Source organism: Dicentrarchus labrax, unplaced genomic scaffold, assembly GCF_905237075.1.
Source record: "Dicentrarchus labrax unplaced genomic scaffold, dlabrax2021, whole genome shotgun sequence".
Classification (NCBI taxonomy): domain Eukaryota; kingdom Metazoa; phylum Chordata; class Actinopteri; family Moronidae; genus Dicentrarchus; species Dicentrarchus labrax.
The window spans coordinates 30,000,048-30,018,535 of NW_026136720.1; the positions used below are offsets into that span (position 1 = coordinate 30,000,048).

Consider the following 18,488-nt stretch of genomic DNA (forward strand, 5'->3'; position numbering starts at 1 on the left):
TCTTTACATATGATGTCACTCGTTAGTTGACGATAATGAAAGTTCATTTGAATAAAACACACTGAGAGATGTTAATTTGTTGGAATGTAATTGAATTATTAGATCATTATCGGTCCACACACACACACACACACACACACACACACAGCAGACTGGAGGAGTTATCTTCACTGTCGACCCGAGACTTTTCAAAGCAACAGGTGCGTCTGGATGGAGCGCTGCATTCAGGGAACATCCGGTAGCCATCATGTGTTACCTTAAAGTCGACTTTTGTAAGCGTTAATGTGGATAAAGGTGTTCGGGAAGAGTAAAGATGTGTTCATGAAACAAAAGCAACCCCCCCATTCCTTAGAGGTTTCAAGTTTTTCAACACCTGTATGCTGCTGTAACTGTGTATAACTCCTATCTACGATGTGTTCTGAACCTCTCACAGCAGACCCCGCCTCTTCACACTTCAGAGTTTGTTATAGTCTCTGGGTGTCAACGGCGAACTCTCACAGTGACATTAGTCAGGTCGACGGCCCTCTGAGGAGGTCTCTCTGCTCTCCTCTCTGTCTTCACTTTTTGGTTCGGGTGGACGTTTTCGCATCTCCGCTGTCAGGATGTCTCCGTCCACGTCCCCCCGGTTCTTCACGGAGCGGGAGGTGGCCTCCCACTGCACCAAGGACTCCTGCTGGGTGCTGCTGGGGACCAGGGTGTACGATGTGACCGCTTTCTTGCGGATGCACCCGGGAGGGGAGGCGCTGATTCTGCGCAGGTCGGGCAAGGATGTGAGTGGGGAAATGGAAGGACCCCCACACCGGCACTCGGAGAACGCCCGGCGGTGGATGGAGCAGTACTACATCGGGGAGCTGGACAGGGACAGAGGCACCGACGAGACACAGGTAGAGCCGGGTGGGGGGATAACTGACCCACACCTTATCTATGGCTGACATTACTGACCTCAGAGCAGCAAATTCAGAGGAAGATAAAGAAGTAAAACCTGTTTTCCAGGTCTTCCCTGAAGGGTCTTCTTTGAGAGTTTAACAGGTGTCTTAATATTTACATTTTCTGCAGAGTAACTCACTATTTTGGTTGAAAGTTGATCATATTGGGAATCTCTTTAACAGATTTCCCTCCAGTACAGACAGGTACTCAGGGGCCCATTGCTCGTAGAGAGGCCCCCCCCTTCAACAATGTGTTGGGGCGGGTGAGGACCCCTGAATCAGATTGTGTAAACTATAAAATAACATTCAAAATTAAATCATTTAGCCAGATACAGTTATGCATGATGGTTGCTGGGTAATATGTATCTTGATGTTCTCCAGTGTCAGCTCTCTGTTTGATCATGTGACCATAGATATACTGTAGCTAGGGCTCCTCTGAATAGCTCTTGGGGCCCGACCTAACAACCTTACGCCACTGGCCTCCAGGCAAAGCTGTGGCCCTTACAACAGTCAAACAAAACCACACCATTCTCACACTTTACACTTTATTTGTTAAATATTCTGCCTAGAAGCTTCTAGCATGTTTGACACAGGCGTCATTTGGGAAGCAGTGGCACACTCCTACCTGTGTTCAAATGCCAGCGGCGCCACTGTGACTTCTCTTAAAAGCAGTTAAGGAGAGGAAGAATGTTCCCCTCTGAGCTGTGCCTGGGGAGCTAAAAAGTTCTCACACTGAGCCAGTATCTTTGTCAGTAATGACATATTTTGGGCTCCAGGCAGGTTTGGTTGTTTATTGGCTTCACGTGATGTCAGACTTAGTGACTTTGCCAAACGCTTAGTGGTTTTGATGCGGTGGAAATCCGATAGGGGCTTGTTGGTTCTGTGAGCAACAGGTGTATAATTGTCTCTCACTTGACTTTACTGGGCGTTTCTGTGAGGCAGAGAGAGAAGGAACTCCCTGCTTTCCTCTTCCGCCTGGACAATATTGATTATAGGGTTATGGGATCAGGAGTCAGTGGAAAAAATTCTTTGAGGAGCAGAGCAGGGAGGGGTGTGTGCAGGTGATATAGACCTGTGGATGGGGGTGTTGGTGGTGTTAATGAATGATTCAAGAGGTATGTGTGTGTGCGCGTGTGTGTGTGTGTGTGAGAGACAGAGAAAGAAACTGGTTTGTGTTGTCCCAGTAGTAAGAATAGAGGCGGCCACAAAGAAGGCAAATTTGAGGGGAACCCGGAAACTTTCCATCACTCATTGTTCAATGAATCCACACCCAAATGAGCTCTCTCTGTCCTTGTGTGTTTCTCTCTGGCTGAAGAGGGAGAGTTTGCATAAATCTCCTACCAACAGAGTTGACATTTACATGGCTTGCCCACTCTCAATTTTGCCTGTTGCATATGGGTAAACAACAAATTTCACACAATTGCAGTAGCAAAATAATTTTTTTTGCATCTTCCTTCCTCTCTGGAGCTCAAATGCCTAAGTCACTAAGAAATCACATCTAAGAAAAAAATGGACTCTCAGCTGTTAGTTTTGAAGATGGCATACAACTCATAGTATGTGTGTCTGTATGGACTGAATGGGAGAGGTGTGTGTCATGCCGTTAATGTTGTAAAAGTAGTTTGACAGTGTGACAATGTGTGAAAATGTGTGCAGCCTGGGCAAACAGTCTGCACACATTTTCACACATTGTCACACAGCCAGTTTGCAGTTTGAGGAGTTAGTGGTTTTTCTTTTTTAGCAACTACCATCACATCTCAATTAATCACACATTTTCATCTTTATTATTTCAAGTGCAGCTTGTTTTTTTTGCACACGTCCAGCTAAGGGTGTATGGAGAAGCTCTCTGGATAAAAATATGTTGAACAATTTGTAATTATGTTTCTAAAGTATATGATTCTCAGCCAGCCTTACTGAGGAACCTGCATTTCCTGCTGCTGGGTGTGAAACTCGTGGTCAGATGTGACAATGGAGGTCATGAGACAGGTTTCAGCCCACTGACTGAATGACCAGGACATTCCAGTTGGTAATGAAATACAGCCCCTGCATCATTTGTCCTCCAGGTATGGCTGGAGAACAAATAATGCTCACTTTCTCTTCTTTCTCCAGTCACTTAGGCACCTCGGCCCAACTGCAAATGTTAAACTCACATTTTCTTTAATGATTGGCCTTTAAATGGCATTTTCATCGAGCAGCCAAATACCAGCACAGAAACGGGATGTATCCACATACGGTCACTCATTGTGACTTTAAAGAGGTTTTTAATTGGTCTTGGATCGCATCCTGTAGAAAGGTGACATACAGAGGGAACACCATCAAGTTAAATATTGTCTAAATAGTGCTGCTGTGGCTTTTGCTGTTTGGTTTAAGAATTAAATATATATAATTCTATAATAACTCTGTTGTTTTGTCATGGAATCATCCTCCATTACTGAGCGGCTTGAAGTGGGACTGGGGGAAAGAGAAGGAAAGTCATCACACGTCACACAATTTGGCCTTGAGAGATAAACCTTTGCAGCTGTAGAGTCACTGAGAGGTGATGGGAATCAGTGCAGTGATACAGTTATGATGCCTCATTTATACTGGGGCGTCAACAGGATTTGGAGGGGTGTTTTCCTCTTTTACTGCACACACTTTCTCTCTGAACTGACATTTCGGTGGTGCCACATGTGCAAATGTTACCGTGTGTGTTTGTGTGTGTGCGTTTTAGGGCCGCAGCTACCCGTTATTTTCATTCTTGATTAATCTGCTGGTTATTCTTTGATTGTTCTTCATCATTCCTCCTAAGTTAAAGATAAAGCCTGTATGGTGATACCATGGTTATGATGGCTATAATGGGTAGGCATTGCTGTTAATTGCCACAACAAATCCATTTTTAAAGGCCAACACACTCAAACCCTACTCCCTGACTTCATCAATCCCTATTTTGACATAATCAAGCCAGGTCTGACGTGGAGGCAGCGAGTGCCAGAGTATTCTATAATGATGACGCGCCCAAGTCTGGTCCCCCCAAGGGTTAATCCCTGCTAAGCAGTCTGAACAGTGTCTCTGGGGAGGCTGCTCTGCCTGCGCTCTGCCACATAGGACTAAGTGTTTGAACAGTCTATAAGCAAATGGTATCTAGAAAGCTTGGCAGACATTACAGGACTTGTATAACATTCAGTTTGAGGTTACTCCTAGTACAAACAGAAAGAGATTAAAGGGGAGATGGTATCCTTTTTGTTTACATAATTAATCTTCATACACATATTCTTTAGTAAAAAGGGGAAATCTGACATTTGCATGTCCAGTATTTCCCTGTGACTAGCAATTGGTATGTCTTTTTGGACAGTACTACAGGATCTTTAGGAGAAGATAGCAAATACATTATCTGAAATCTAGGAACCTGAAGATTGCTTGTGTGTGTGTTTTGTGTCGGCATCTGTTCAAATATTGAAAGAGTAGACTGTAGATGGGCATAGAACATTGATATATGATGACCATCCCCATGCTCAATTATGTCTCATAAGGTGTTGCAGCCATTTCAGGACTAATACCATGTGTTACACAGATTTGATAAATTGAAACAAATAGTCAAAAAATGTGTGGAGAATGTCTGGGGGTAAAAATGTGTGATTTGGTATCAAAACCTTTGACATTAGGAGATAGAAAGAACTGCATTTTTTTCCCGTGTTCTGAATGCTCTCGGTCTCTAGTTTGCAATTTTATAGAGTGAAGTCCAGTTTTAAAAAACTAGGGCCTCACTACGATAAAATGGCTTCTATGGGGAATAACGTCATCACACATTAATACAATTCAGCATACTGAATCCACAAGAGTCTTACCCTCCCAGTCATACCCAATTTTATGCAATACCAGTACTGTTTAGTGACGCCAGTATGCAGAAATATTCAAATAACCCATTTTCATCTTGAGGTCAGAGGTCACGGGACCCCTTTTGAAAGCATTACAGTTTCCAGGGTAGCTTCAGTGAAAATGGACAACGATTATTGTCTGTATGCCGACATGATTCAGCTAAAGTTGGATGTCTCTGTGGAAACACAAACATGTCATTTACTTGATCTCACAGTGCGTTTTACCTGCAGACAGCAGTGAGATACTCTAGGACTGCATCCAAGATCTTCATGAATAAGAAGGGGGTGGAAGTGTGTGTGTGCGTGTACATTGGAGCAGGTTTACAATCAAACAGAGGTGCTGTTTACACCGTCAACAAATTGAACTGGTTTGTAATAGATGCTGATTACCTCCATTTAGAACCAGTGTTTGTTAGTGCTTTTCCACAATGAAAATGACGCCAGCAATTGGCACAGTTTGTCTTTAAATCAACAGCTCAATGATTTTCATATAAATCATTAGGGATGTCCTGATTTAAGTTTTTTTTTTTGGCCAAATTTGATTCCTTCATTGGGTATCTGCTGATAATGAATCCGATCAGATACTTACATTTAACTAAATGTTGATTAAATATATATCTGACTCACAGAAATGTCAACAGATGTAGCCTTCTAAACAGGGCACACCTTATTTTCCATGAGCTATTTGACCCAAATACTGAACGTCCTGATTCAAAGTAGATAAGCTTAAATTATTGATATGATATGGATGGAATGGACTGTGCACTCAAACCCCATAGCAGCCACATTTTATGTTGGCCTGTCATGAAGTTAGCTAGCTGAGGTGGACAATAGACAGTAAAGAAAGGATTACATTTTGATTGGCTTTATTTCATCTGATACTAGTAAATAAAATATGCCTGTATCAGTCCTGATACCTATCTTAAAAATTACATTGTGTGTCATAAATGTTGCTTTTATAGTATACTGCCTGTTTGGAATAACTAAAAGAAGAACTGAGAAAGCCCACTTGGCTCAACACACAAAGAAGAGAATGACAGTTATGGAAAATCAAACCTCATCAGTATAAAAAACAAGGAAAAGTCATCACTGGAGTACACAGACACTTTCTTTGATTATATTGCATTCTGTACACAAAGTCAAATTCACATGCTTCAGCTACACCAGCTGTAAAAAAAAAAAAATAGCCCATGGTGCTCCATCAAAACTCAGGCAGTGACACACTAAACCCTGAAATGCCTAATAAGTAACAACATCAGCTAATTATTTAGATGAATGATGTGGATATTACGTGCTGTTAGTGAGTGAACGGAAGCTGTTCCATTTCTGAGGCCCACCACACATGCTGCTGTCAGCTAGTTGCATTTGACCTTGTAGTATTTTGTTCAGAATATAAGAAACCATTCAAGAAAAGCTTGGATTTATTGTAATGTATTTTATTGCAATGAGGAGCTAAAGTACTAGTATTCCATAAAGTTGGCTGCCTCACAAGAGACTGATTTAAAAAAAAAAAAAAAAAAAAGGCAGCAGAGGCCAATATATTCAGACCTTTTGTCCCTTGTATGGGTCAGAAGAGTTGAATACTACATTTCCCATATTGCAACTTGATAGCATCTTTCTGTTAGATCCTCTGGCCCACATTTTCAAACTCCACACCCCAGTTAGAAACTTTGGCTTTCTGTTGAAAATGTGTTGTCTCCATGACCAAGCGGATGACATAACTATGACATCATCAGGGTGCTCAGACATCACAAAGCTCTCCCAAAGCCACAGTCGACATTATACAACTGTTTGTTAGTAAACCAGTAGCTGAGTTTTAATGTGTACAATCACTGCCGTTCCCTTTTATTATGTACTCAGTACCCAGTAAAGTATTCAGATTGGGATCGGAGACGTCTCTACACATTATCTCTGCGAGGTGCAGTGTAAAAGCACCACAGCAGTTAGGTAAGTCCAAGCACCAGCATTGTAGTATGTTGATGTGTGTGTGTATGCATTCTTTATTGCAGGTTGAGTAAAGGCACAATGGCCTAATAAGCCTGCCAATCATGGGTGCACCTTTGTTTGCTCTGTGCTCCTGTCGCTTTGTCTAGAAGGAATCGAGCCAGTGCGGCCTATCTGCCTCTCCACAGGATGTGGAAAGTCACTGCTCAACAATCCCTCCAACACATTCTTTCATTTTTCTTTCACGTGGTCTGTAAATGCCATGTAAACAAATTCAACAGGGCAAAGGGCAGAGGCATGCCCTATTTATGCCTAATGTTCAGGAGAATGTAGCTCTATAGTGGTGAACTTGGGAGGATAGTACATGTATTGTTAAAATCACAAATGAATGAGTGTGTGACTGAATGAATGAGCAACGGAGATAATATGGGAGAGCTCAGCACAATGAGAACATATGCAGAGATTGAGACTGGAGTTGGAAGTTCTTACAGTACTGAGTGAGTAGCTAAGAGAGGAGAGCACAGATACATGCAGAGTACAGAGTGTAAGAAGGTAGAAACCAGCAGGTTAGAGTACAGGGTCAATCAGTGAGGTTATCGTGATGGTGGGTCTTGATAAGTTTTATGGATGGAATGCTGGAGTACCACTGAGTCCGGCTGGTGGAGCGCTGGAATGCAGTCCTTCATCTGCATGGATCTTTTTCTGCTCAATGATGCGATTGTCTTTCATCAGAGGGCAAGTGGAGTAAGAGAGGGAAATATTAGGGGAGGGGAGGGACTGAGTACAGTGTTAACACTAAGTTCAATATTCAACCCCTGCTACTGCAAGTGCCAAATGTTTTGGCGGCACACTAGAGCAGTAAATTGTGGTTATTTATTAAAGACTTTGTCCTTGCAGGCCATTATAGACTTTCATTAAATATGAACCAATCACAACAAAGCAAAATAACAATAATGCTCACTAGAATCGTGGTGTTTTATTCAGCCGTACTCTACACCAGTGCCTGTGTCATCAGTTTTTCTCCAACAAGCTGTTGAGGTGAACTACCTCGTTTATAAATCTCTGCTCCGAGTTTATCACCGTGTGTATCACCGTGGTGATACATTACCCAGCACATTGTTTACCTTTGCTACCATAGAGACTGCCGACGCAGCAATTAGTGCTCAGGTGCAAGCCTCAGGTGGCTCCGCTCATCGCCATAGTAATACCTGGAAAAGAGAGAGGGCGAGGCGGAGGGGAACCTGGATGGACGGTCAGAGGGGATGGAGATGAGCGTATGCTTGAAAAGGTGCAATTGATTTGGGCAAAGGTCTCACAGGAGTGGTACTGAAGACTACCGTCACCGTTTTCTGTAATTGTTTGCCCTGAGCCGAGTCCTAAGTTTGTAACTTTTTTTTACCCATAAATCATTTCCCTATGGTGTTCTTCATTCTCATTGGTCTGTTGTGGTCCTGTGGGGGGGGGGACTGATTGGCTTGAGAGATAGCAAGAGGCCATGCTAATGTTTGCCAGTGGTCATAAAGAAAAGAACAGAGGATAATGCGTATCACTGGGATTGAATTTCTGCTTCCTAAAATATTACAAAAAGCATTACAAAACAACATTTTGTGCCTCATTTTGTGAGAGGTAAACTGGGGCCTTTTATTATTTTAAATACTCTTTTACCAAAGAAAAACACTAATGAAACAATAGTGTTTAGGTGAAATCAACATGTTAAACATTAAGCGGTTGCACAGTGTAAATAAAGAGGACTATAGTAGGCTATGTTCCTCCGTTCATTTGTTCCTTCCACCCCACCTCTCTTCTTATCCCATTATGCGTGTGTCCATCTTGTCAACTTAACATAATAATACAAAGGTGCTCTTTGCAGCAGACAGGCCTTGGTGTGGCTTTGTGTATACAGTGTTTGTGGATGGGATTTGTTGGCTCATAGCTCAGGGGGGAACACACACACACACACACACACACACACACACACACACACACACACACACACACACACACACACACACACACACACACTCAAGAGGTGTGTTATTGCAAAAAAACAAACTGTTTGAAGGTGTGGGATAAACTGACAAGATTGTCAGACACACCCAAAGGAGGGAGGCGGTGATTGAGAAAGGAGGAGGAGCGGTGGTGTCTGCCGGTTATTCAACCTGCTGCTTGAGGGAAACAAGGTTATTACTTCACAATGAAATATAAAAATAAAACCCAATGCTCCGTAATTAATTAAAGCTTGACCCAAAACAACTGAATGCATGGAATTAAATTTGCATGAGCAAATCCTCATCACCATGTGAAGAGCGACGCTTACACGTCTTTTTTTTATTTGAAGAAAGATTATTATTGCTTCCAGTTTTACATTCAGCTGTTTTTTTAAGAGGTGTGTGTGTGTGTGTGTGTGTGTGTGTGTGTGTGTGTGTGTGTGTGTGTGTGTGTGTGTGTGTGTGTGTGTGTGTGTGTGTGTGTGTGTGTGTGTGTGTGTGTGTGTGTGTGTGTGTGTGTGTGTGTGTCCCTCCTGCTCCAGATCTGCCTCCTCCAACTTTTTCCTCTTCTTCCCTGGATCACAGAGGCCAGTGTTTCTGCCGTGGAGATTTTGCATACAGCACAACCCGGCTGTATGCAGTCTAGTTAAGGTATATAGATGAGCTTGTCGAGATGTCATTGGGGAATAGCTATGATAAAGTGTGAACCTCTGCTCATGTGCTCTTGCGGTGGAACACTTCAGTGTCATGTGAAAAGAGTCAGCTGACATGTGTGTGTGTGTGTGTGTGTGTGTGTGTGTGTGTGTGTGTGTGCCTGGGGAACTAGCTGCTGCCTTTTGCTCCCTACCAGATCTGCCCTTTCCCATTATTATTACTATATTACACATTTTTTAATAAAAAAGAAAGATGTCACTGTTGGGCGCCCGCCAAAAATCTTGTTGCAGCGTAATTTGGAGCGATGACCAAAGCTGTCGCCACAGCTCTCTCATGAATGTTTTTGCTTGCCCTTTTGAATGGGACACCCCAAAATCCCACAGTTCACGTGTGTATTTGGGCCGGCCACTGTGCCTAAAGGGGACGGGGCGACCTGTTTGACAGATCTATGTCGAAGAAACAGTTTTGTCGGTGTTGAATTCCAACTAGAGTACAAAGACTTCAATAGCAATAATTAATTATTAATACTGATGTCTTTAAGTCTTTCAAATCAAAGGTCAGTTTTGTTGCATTTTCTTTCTTCATGGCAGTTTTTATGAACGAGAGCAACATTTAAAATAATTATACAGAACACAGCAGCATGCAGAGGGTTTATATGATGTTTATCTCACTAGTTGTTTTTCTGTATGGTAACATAACACCTTCTGCACAAACTGGCTAGCTACATAGAGCCTCTGATTCTTGCACACACACACACACACACACACACACACACACACACACACACACACACACACACACACACACACACACACACACACACACACACACACACACACACACAACCGGTACAGAGAGAGAGAGAGTGAGCAAGGGTGGAATCTTGGGTTCCAGTCATTCAGGTTTGACTGGTTCTTTTAGTTAGAGGGGGACGAGTGATCTTGTTATCTACACACACACACACACACACACACACACACACACACACACACACACACACACACACACACACACACACACACACACGTCACCCTTACCCACCCTTTCCATCCTTATTCCTGTTGTTGTGTCCCCCTTGTTAAATAGCTTATAGGTGTGTGTAGTTAAGCTGGATGTGTGTTTTTCCGTAGAGGAGATCCTCTCATGTTGAAATTGAGTCAGCAGAGGGTTTAGGGCATTAACAGTCAAACCACAGCACCAGATAACAACAGATGCATGTGACTTGTGAACCTGTTGTACAGTATTAGGCATCATGCATTCATTATTCACCTGAAGTATTGTCTCCTATCTGTCATTCACCTTTTGAAAAAGAGTAAAGTCAATCACACATTTATCAAGCTGCTGAAAAGCAGATAATTAATGAGCGGTGCTATGATTATATAGCTGAATGATGGTGTTTACATTCTTTGGAAATTGTTTTGTTCAACCACATTTGTCTTGTGTTACTGTGAAGGAGGATAATCCTGTGGCTTTCTTAAGCCTGCTTCATGCTGTCTTCACTGTCAACATCGTCTACCGGCATCAGAAGCAAGCAACACAGGCTTTTGTCCATGTAGTATCTCACCTCCAATGTGTAGTTAGGTTTTTGTGTGCAGCTGTAAACTATTTTGGGGGGTGGATCATTATAACATCAGAACCTGTGACACCTACACACACACACCCATACATGTCACCACCTGATGACAGAGGGTTTGGCCATATTTATCCTAATCCAGCATGTGCGGTTTGCATATTTGGGAGCGGTGAAATATCTGAGCGCTGGTTGAATGCTGTTGTGTAACGACTAACGAGATGGCAAAATTGTCAAAGGCGTGATTGCGTCTGTGGCGTGTGTGATCATGATCATGTGATCTTCCTGCTGAAGCTGCTGTCATCGTTATCAAATCTGAACAACAGAGCAAGGCACTGACTTATGGTTGAGTAATAAGTAACGTAATCACATTTTTACCGCGTGAGATTTTGACTTTTTTTGCACCTTGTCCTTCTGGGAAAAACTGGGAATATTTTAACCTCCCTATTATTTCATTGGCTGAAAGTTAGCCCAGTGAGAGAGTGTGTATTCTGTTTATAAGCTCCACACTCTTCACTGTTAATCTGCCAATCTACAGTCATGGTATAACTAAAACTTATCAGGCGGGGAAACCTGAGACTAAATCTTACCAAATAAGGGTTTGCGGCCTGATGGGTATCAATCTGCTGTAATTGATACATGGAACTGCTTAATGTCTGTCGGCAGTGTATTTGGCTATCCCCACTGCCGTGGGTGTTGATAAGAGTGAACACAGACACGTTTTACTCTGGTTCCCTGATCATGTCTGAGACCTAGATGAGATAATGAAGCCCTCTTGTGCATAGATTTATAAAGGTCATCAGACTTTGGTTAGTCACTACAGTTGGATTTGTGAATTAACCGTTTTCCCCCTACATTTGCTTTAATCTGTGTGACCGATCGATGTGCCACACAAGTATTCAGAGCTCATGGCCTTGTTACAAGTGCTATTGAACTTTCCACAGTGAACTTCAACCTTGCTCTCTCCACATGCATCCTACTGTGGAACTGCTGTTGACACACCCTCAGAAACACACACACACATATACGCACGTGTCACAACACCCAGTTTGTGGCAGGTTGCAATGATCAGTACAATTATACATAAAGAGATAACAGTGTTTTTTTCACGAGGACTATGTAAGCGTCAGAGTTTATTTCACCTTTATCCAGGTGACCTATTTTGGCCATGTGAGATATACTTGTTATTTGTGGCCATCTGTCACTCACCCTCCAATCACACAGCACTATTTATTCTCAGTCACTGCATTTTATTTTGGCTATTTTTGGCACGCTATACTCGGACCCGCCTAGCATGAAACAAGAGCAGCAAGTGAATAAATGGGAAATATGTGGTGTAAGAGACCAAACGTTCTGGGTGTTGCCAGTATCGTAATGACAAAACTGTCATATCAGTTTATGAGCGATAAACCACCTCAGCCTTTCTAGGTTGACTGGCTGACCCTTCTCATCTGCTGTTTAACCGGAGACCAGAGGGGTTGTGAAAGCTTTTTCTAGAACGAAGGTCACCTGTAGAGCTGCTGCCTTTGATACTCTGTTGTATCTTTGCTCTTATTTATTTACTAGAAGCCAAGAGGGATCCTCAGCGATGCTGCTTCAGTTTGGGTGCAGCATTCCTTATTTTACAAAATGTGGCGAGGAGTCAGGTTGCTTAATAGTGGCGATTAACCAGAAATGCAGGTTTTGGCGCACAATTAAATATTGAATACGCTGTATTTACCTGCTTACTCAGAGAACTGAGTAGGCTTTGCTTAACCTTCCTTTGACCAACCCTCTGGGTTGGGGAACAGGTCTACAAGGGTCACAGGGGATGAACAAGGCAATGTTTAGTGCCAGTTGGTGACAAACCTAAGCTAGCTTATTAGTTTACAACCTCCTTTAACAGATTGTGTATGGCACCGACCTACCTAACTCCCATGATCTCCGGCGAGGTTGTCAATGAGTGACTGGAGTCCAGAACTCATTCCAGAGCCATATTTTAGCATGTGGGTATATGATATTACCTACAGGTGGGAGTAGGATTTGTAACTGAGCCAAATATTGAAATATTGTTTGACCATAGGGAAATAAAGACCAGGGTTAAGCAACTACCTGGCTTCAGAGTGCTGCCCATGTGCCACTGTCGCCATCCTTTCCACAACCGGACCCAGAGGGCAACACCAACACAGCTTTTACCCTACACACAGTTCCTCCACCTTTAGTCCCATACTCTCCCTTTCGTCAGTCATAAAACACTGAGTGATAAAATGCATTGATAGAAACCCACACACATACTGAAGGGTTATAAATCTTGAAATGCTTGGGTTTTTTTTTTTCACCTTAAAGCACAAAATCAAGCCACACTAAAACTCGTCAGTCATTCAGTTGTCAGGGAATGGATTGATTTACACTGTAGGCAGGGATTACCAGTGCAGGTGTGATGTTGTAAGTAAGAAAAGTGAGGTTCTTAAGTCTGCCACAAGTCTTGTTCTGAATAATATTATACGATTGCTGTATTTTAGATTTTGTCGTGACAATAGTCAAATATTAATATTTAAGATAAGATAGTACTTTATTGATCCTAAGTGAAATTCCTGTGCTCTTTTAAAAAGTTTATTGGTGTTTTTATTTGGTGAACTGGTTTAATCTTTAAACCCTGAGGGACAAGGGACGAGATCCTGGATGATACACGTGCTCAGAAATAAGAATACAAGTTACACTAGATATTTATGCTGAAGACCAGCAGTGCACTGATACAATGCACCAAATTGTTGACTTTATTAAGCAGATCAGCCGTGATGTGACAGTAAAGTAAATACACTATGTTTGTTAGTGTCTTGTGCCTTGTGTTATCCTACATACAAATGATTTCAATTTGTTTCATACAGTGAGTTATATAGATTTTTAATTAGGGGGAAAGGAAACACTGGTGGGACTGGTACTAGAATTGGGAGCGAGCGGTGCTTCCCTACTGAAGACGAACAGATTATTGACTTTGTGAAAATATAGTATTAGATGTTTTTGCCATGCCCCACCCCTCTCTGCTCTTCAGCTCTACCCCACTGTTCCAATTCCACCTTCTGGTTCCTCTACCTCCCCCGCAGCTGAACTCTGGGGTCACAAAAAAAACGGTAACAAAATGAAGCAGGATCAAACTCAGTCTGGACCACATACTCAGCTACTTATTTGTTATGTTTTTAATTGTTGAATCATCATGGTAATCGGCCATGTTAACAGATGTCACAGATCTGAGGGACATTTTCTTTTCTCAAACTCAGTCCCCTATCGCACTCATAATATTCCTCTTCACAGCACTCCTTTCATTTATTTGCGCCCACATTCTCCTCCTCCTCCTCCTCCTCCTCCTCCTCCTCTCCCAGCGGAGGCTCACTATAGTTTCTGTGTTGTGATGGTACCAGGCCACATCGCCACCCCACTCTAGCCATCCCCTTTGTTTTTTGTCTCTTATTCTTTTATACTGCTCCTCCTACAGGAACAGAGCTCCCCTTATGTATTCCTACTTGACTCTGATCTCCTCAGTAAAATAAGATTATTCACCCTGCCCTCTTCTTAGGGGTGGACAGTAAACAGTATAGCACACTGGTATGAATTTGCCTTATGGTATGAATTTTGACCAGTGCCACTTTCATCAGTGTTGTGCAAGTTCTCACTTCACAAGAGCTAGCTGAAAGTTTAGTTCACACAGATTAAAATCAACTAGTTCATGTTTGTTTCTTCCATTTTAATTTGATCTATAACTAAAAACTGCTTAAAAACAATCAGCTCTGAGTCAGCTTTCTTCGTTCTGTAGCAGTGTGCCAATGCCGTAAAGTAACAAGTAACAAGGAACTTTCATTTTGTGTTGATTCTGGCGGCCCCTGTGGACAAAAGCGTTAGTTTTTTTCACTGCCTTGTTTTAATTCAAGGGGTATCCGACATGGCAGGTGTAAAGAATAACTGTTATATAAAACCATCAGTTGCTGTTTCAAAATGTTGGCGGCATTGTTTTCTAGCAAACTTTATCACTTCAAATACATTTTTTAATCACATTCTTTTTGCAAAAATAAATGTGAAATATGCCCTAGTAATACAGTTAAAGGTCCAGTGTGTAGGATATAGCGGCATTAAGTGGTGTAGTTGCAGATGGCAACTCCCTCACTTCACCCTCCCCTAAATGCAAAGGAGAAACTACGGTGGCTGTGAAACGTGCAAAATAACGCAAACAACTCTATGTAGAGTCAGCATTTGGTTTGTTCGTTCTGGGCTACTGTAGATACATGGTGAACTCCGCAGAAGGTGACCTGTGGTGTCTGTAGATATAAACTGCTCATTCTAAGATAACAAAAACACAAATATTCTTATACTCAGGTGATTATACACTAATGAAAACATACCTATGAATATTATATTCCATTTCTGCCAATAGATCCCCCTCAGTGTTACACACTGCATTTTGAAGAGTACTTAAGCTATCATGCAGTTGCCATACCAGTGCTTTACTCCTCCAAAATTCATATTAAAATATTAAGAAAAACAAATAAACCTTAATAAATACTATTACCATCTGTGCTTCAGGTTATAGCTTGATATAGATCTTAGGTCATACCGCCCAGCCCTTCCTCCTCTAACAGGACGTCTATAAATCACCGTCTTAATTTATGTAGCCTGACGTATATTGTGAATGTTGCGTACGCTTGATGAATGCTTTTAATCACAGTATATTGAAAGGTCTGAAAAGTGTAATGCAGTCAATAGGTGTCATTCTCAGCACGACAATGAGCCAGTGTGGGGTGAGAGTAATGTCAACAGCACAGGCATGCCACCCCATTGTCTCAGCTCAGGCCTGCAGAGTGTACACACGCACTCCTGGTTTGACAGAACTACAATTAGTTACTGAAGCCCCTCCTCCTGCTTTCAGTGTGTACTTAATAGCAGGTCAATTCATTTGTTCTTTAGCTTTCTGGCAGAAACTGAGCTGATAGCAGTATGAAAGACAGACTGAAAGACAAAGGGTCAGGAAGATGGTGGGATGGAGAGAGAAAAGGCCTGTGGGGTTTTACAGTCCTCACCACCCTGGCACACTGTTGAGATGTTGCCATGGCAGCTTTTACCTGGGGTACGACACCTGAGCTTGGATTCCAGTAACAATATTAAGATGAAATTTAACATGCTCTGTGTCCAACTCATTTTCTTGTCATCAACTATATATATATATCATATTAAGTGAACTTCAGTCAGTAAAAAGGAAATCCCATGGTCTGCTGTTCCTCTTTGTTCATACAGTTGTCATGTTAAGAACATGTTGTCATGATTGTTGGTAGATGTTTTGATATGACGGATTAATGTAGCTGCCTGTATTTTCTGACAAATGACATCTTCTCACTTACAGAGGTTATGTGACATTTTACTTGGATTCATTTTCTTTGTTCCTCCATCCCCATTATGTGGATCCTTGAGAAATCTCAGTGTAAGATGCTGGCTGGATGAGACGTTCATACTAAAAGGGGAAAAGTTAAAAATGACCACTGTATACATATATGTATGTATTATGTATATATATATATGTGTGTGTGTTTGTGTGTATGTGTGTGTATGTATACACTTTTTACTAGACTACATTTATCTGACAGAAGAATTTACTAGTTTCTTTACATATTATTATATTACATTCAAAACATCTAACACTATGTTATGGGGCCATAACAAAATTTTGCTGCTAATGATTAAATAATAAGAAGAATTTGAATGCAAAACTTTCTCTTGTATAGGAGCTTTTTTTAAATTTCTACTTTCACTTTAGTTCAAATATTGAGTTGAATATATACAGTCTGTCAAGTATGAAGCTGTAGCTTGTTGCTTTTTTTTTTAATTGAAAAGCACATTTCATCAAAGTAGTAAAGGCTTTATTGGGTTTGGTCTTCTTCAATAGCATTGAAGTCAGGAAATATTAACCTGGATGGGCTTGGTAGATGGAATGCTGTTGGTATGGATATATTGACATTTTTGTCAACCACAGTAGCCTTACTTAACATGGTGGAAGAATGAAAGAGTAGAAAATCATAGTAAACAAATTAAGTTTGCGGTTCGTGCAAACACTCATACTTAATATACAAATGTTGACATCCTGATTATCCAAATGTGTTGTTGCAGATATTTAGAAGGTAGGGTGGACAAGGGCCAGTGTATATAACTGACATCAAACCAAAAGTCATGTATACTTCCATTGTTCCATGCACATTACAATCTAATATACAAGGTTATCTTAGTGAGTGACATGTTTAATATTGATTTTATATTGAATGAAATAGAAAAATACTTTGAGTTATGTTGTAGTATTTCAGATTGGTATTTAGAGGAGAGCCGGTTACAGTACCACTCAACTACCTCATTCTATGTACTACAGCATAATATATATTTCATGCTAGCAATAAAGGTTTTAGATTAGATTTGCTGTCATTTAGGAAACATGTTAACAGTTAGAAAAGGCGATGGTGACTGAGGATATTAAGGCAGATGTTTCCAGCGGGATGCATGGGAGTTATAGTACAGGGCTCCACCTTCCCAAAAGAAAACCACAAAAAAAGATCCATCCAGTCAGTCTTTTGCAGCCACAGTGCAGTACATCTAAATCTATCTAGATCAACCTGCGGTTCGAAAAAGTAGTTTTAGTTTCAGTGTGCCACTTTGTAGGTCTTCCAGGAATATGGTGTGGTTTGTTTTTTGGTGGTGCCCATACCAATAAAACCCAATCGGCTGTTGACATTTAGGCAGGTTATTAATCTCTGAAACTGGTAGCGTGACAAGTTTCCATTACCTGCCTCAGATGTAGCACACATAGCAAATCAAAATGAGTTACTTAATCTGCCTGATTAAGTAATGATTAAAGATTGAAATCAAATGTTAACTCAAAGTAAATTGTTGCCTGCATGTGATGTTGTTTTTGCTGCCATTGTGTCATTGTAGGAAAGAATAGATTTCTCTCATCATCTTAGGGAGGGTGAGATGGGCAATCGGCTACTGTAAATAATCAGTCTTAAACCAAACAGCACACATTTATTTTATTGACAGCCTTTTATGTTGTTCAAAGGTGGAGTCATATAGCTATAAATGAAAGAACTAACTGAGGCCATTGCTGAATTACTTCCTGCCTTAGGTTGTTTTTGGTCATGTGCAGGAGTACAACAAAACTTTGGTGTCCTGGTAGATGAACAGGCGGAGGAACACTGTGTACCCATGGTGCCATGGCTTTGAATTTCCCTAATGAGCTTTGTTTCTTTTCACCCTCTCACCTCTCCATGTTCCTCTTCAACCTAGAATTAACCCATCTGTCTATTTGTAAAATCTTATAAAATGATAAAGTTCACCAGCACACTGTTTCCTGATGCATTTTTAGTGTCTGTTATCTTAAAATGTGAATATTACAACCATTTAAGTTAATATTCAATCCATTTAAACCTCCAGTAGTTGAACATTTACTAGCAAACTCATCACACTTTTCTCTCCCAAAGTCTGATTGAAAGTTTAAAAGTTTAAAACAAGTACTCTTTCAGCTCCTGAAGCAAATGTTTCCTTCGGG

At 41.3% G+C, this 18,488-nt stretch overlaps 1 protein-coding gene across 1 annotated transcript in view; it reads left to right on the plus strand.

Annotated features, from left to right (window-relative positions):
* Positions 1-480: 480 nt before the first annotated feature.
* Positions 481-18,488, plus strand: part of fa2h (fatty acid 2-hydroxylase) — a 31,447-nt gene continuing 13,439 nt past the window's right edge. The window contains exon 1 of the mRNA XM_051382256.1: positions 481-884. Coding sequence (XP_051238216.1) covers positions 603-884 — 282 coding nt within the window. The 5' untranslated portion in view covers positions 481-602. The remainder of the gene's footprint in view (positions 885-18,488) is intronic.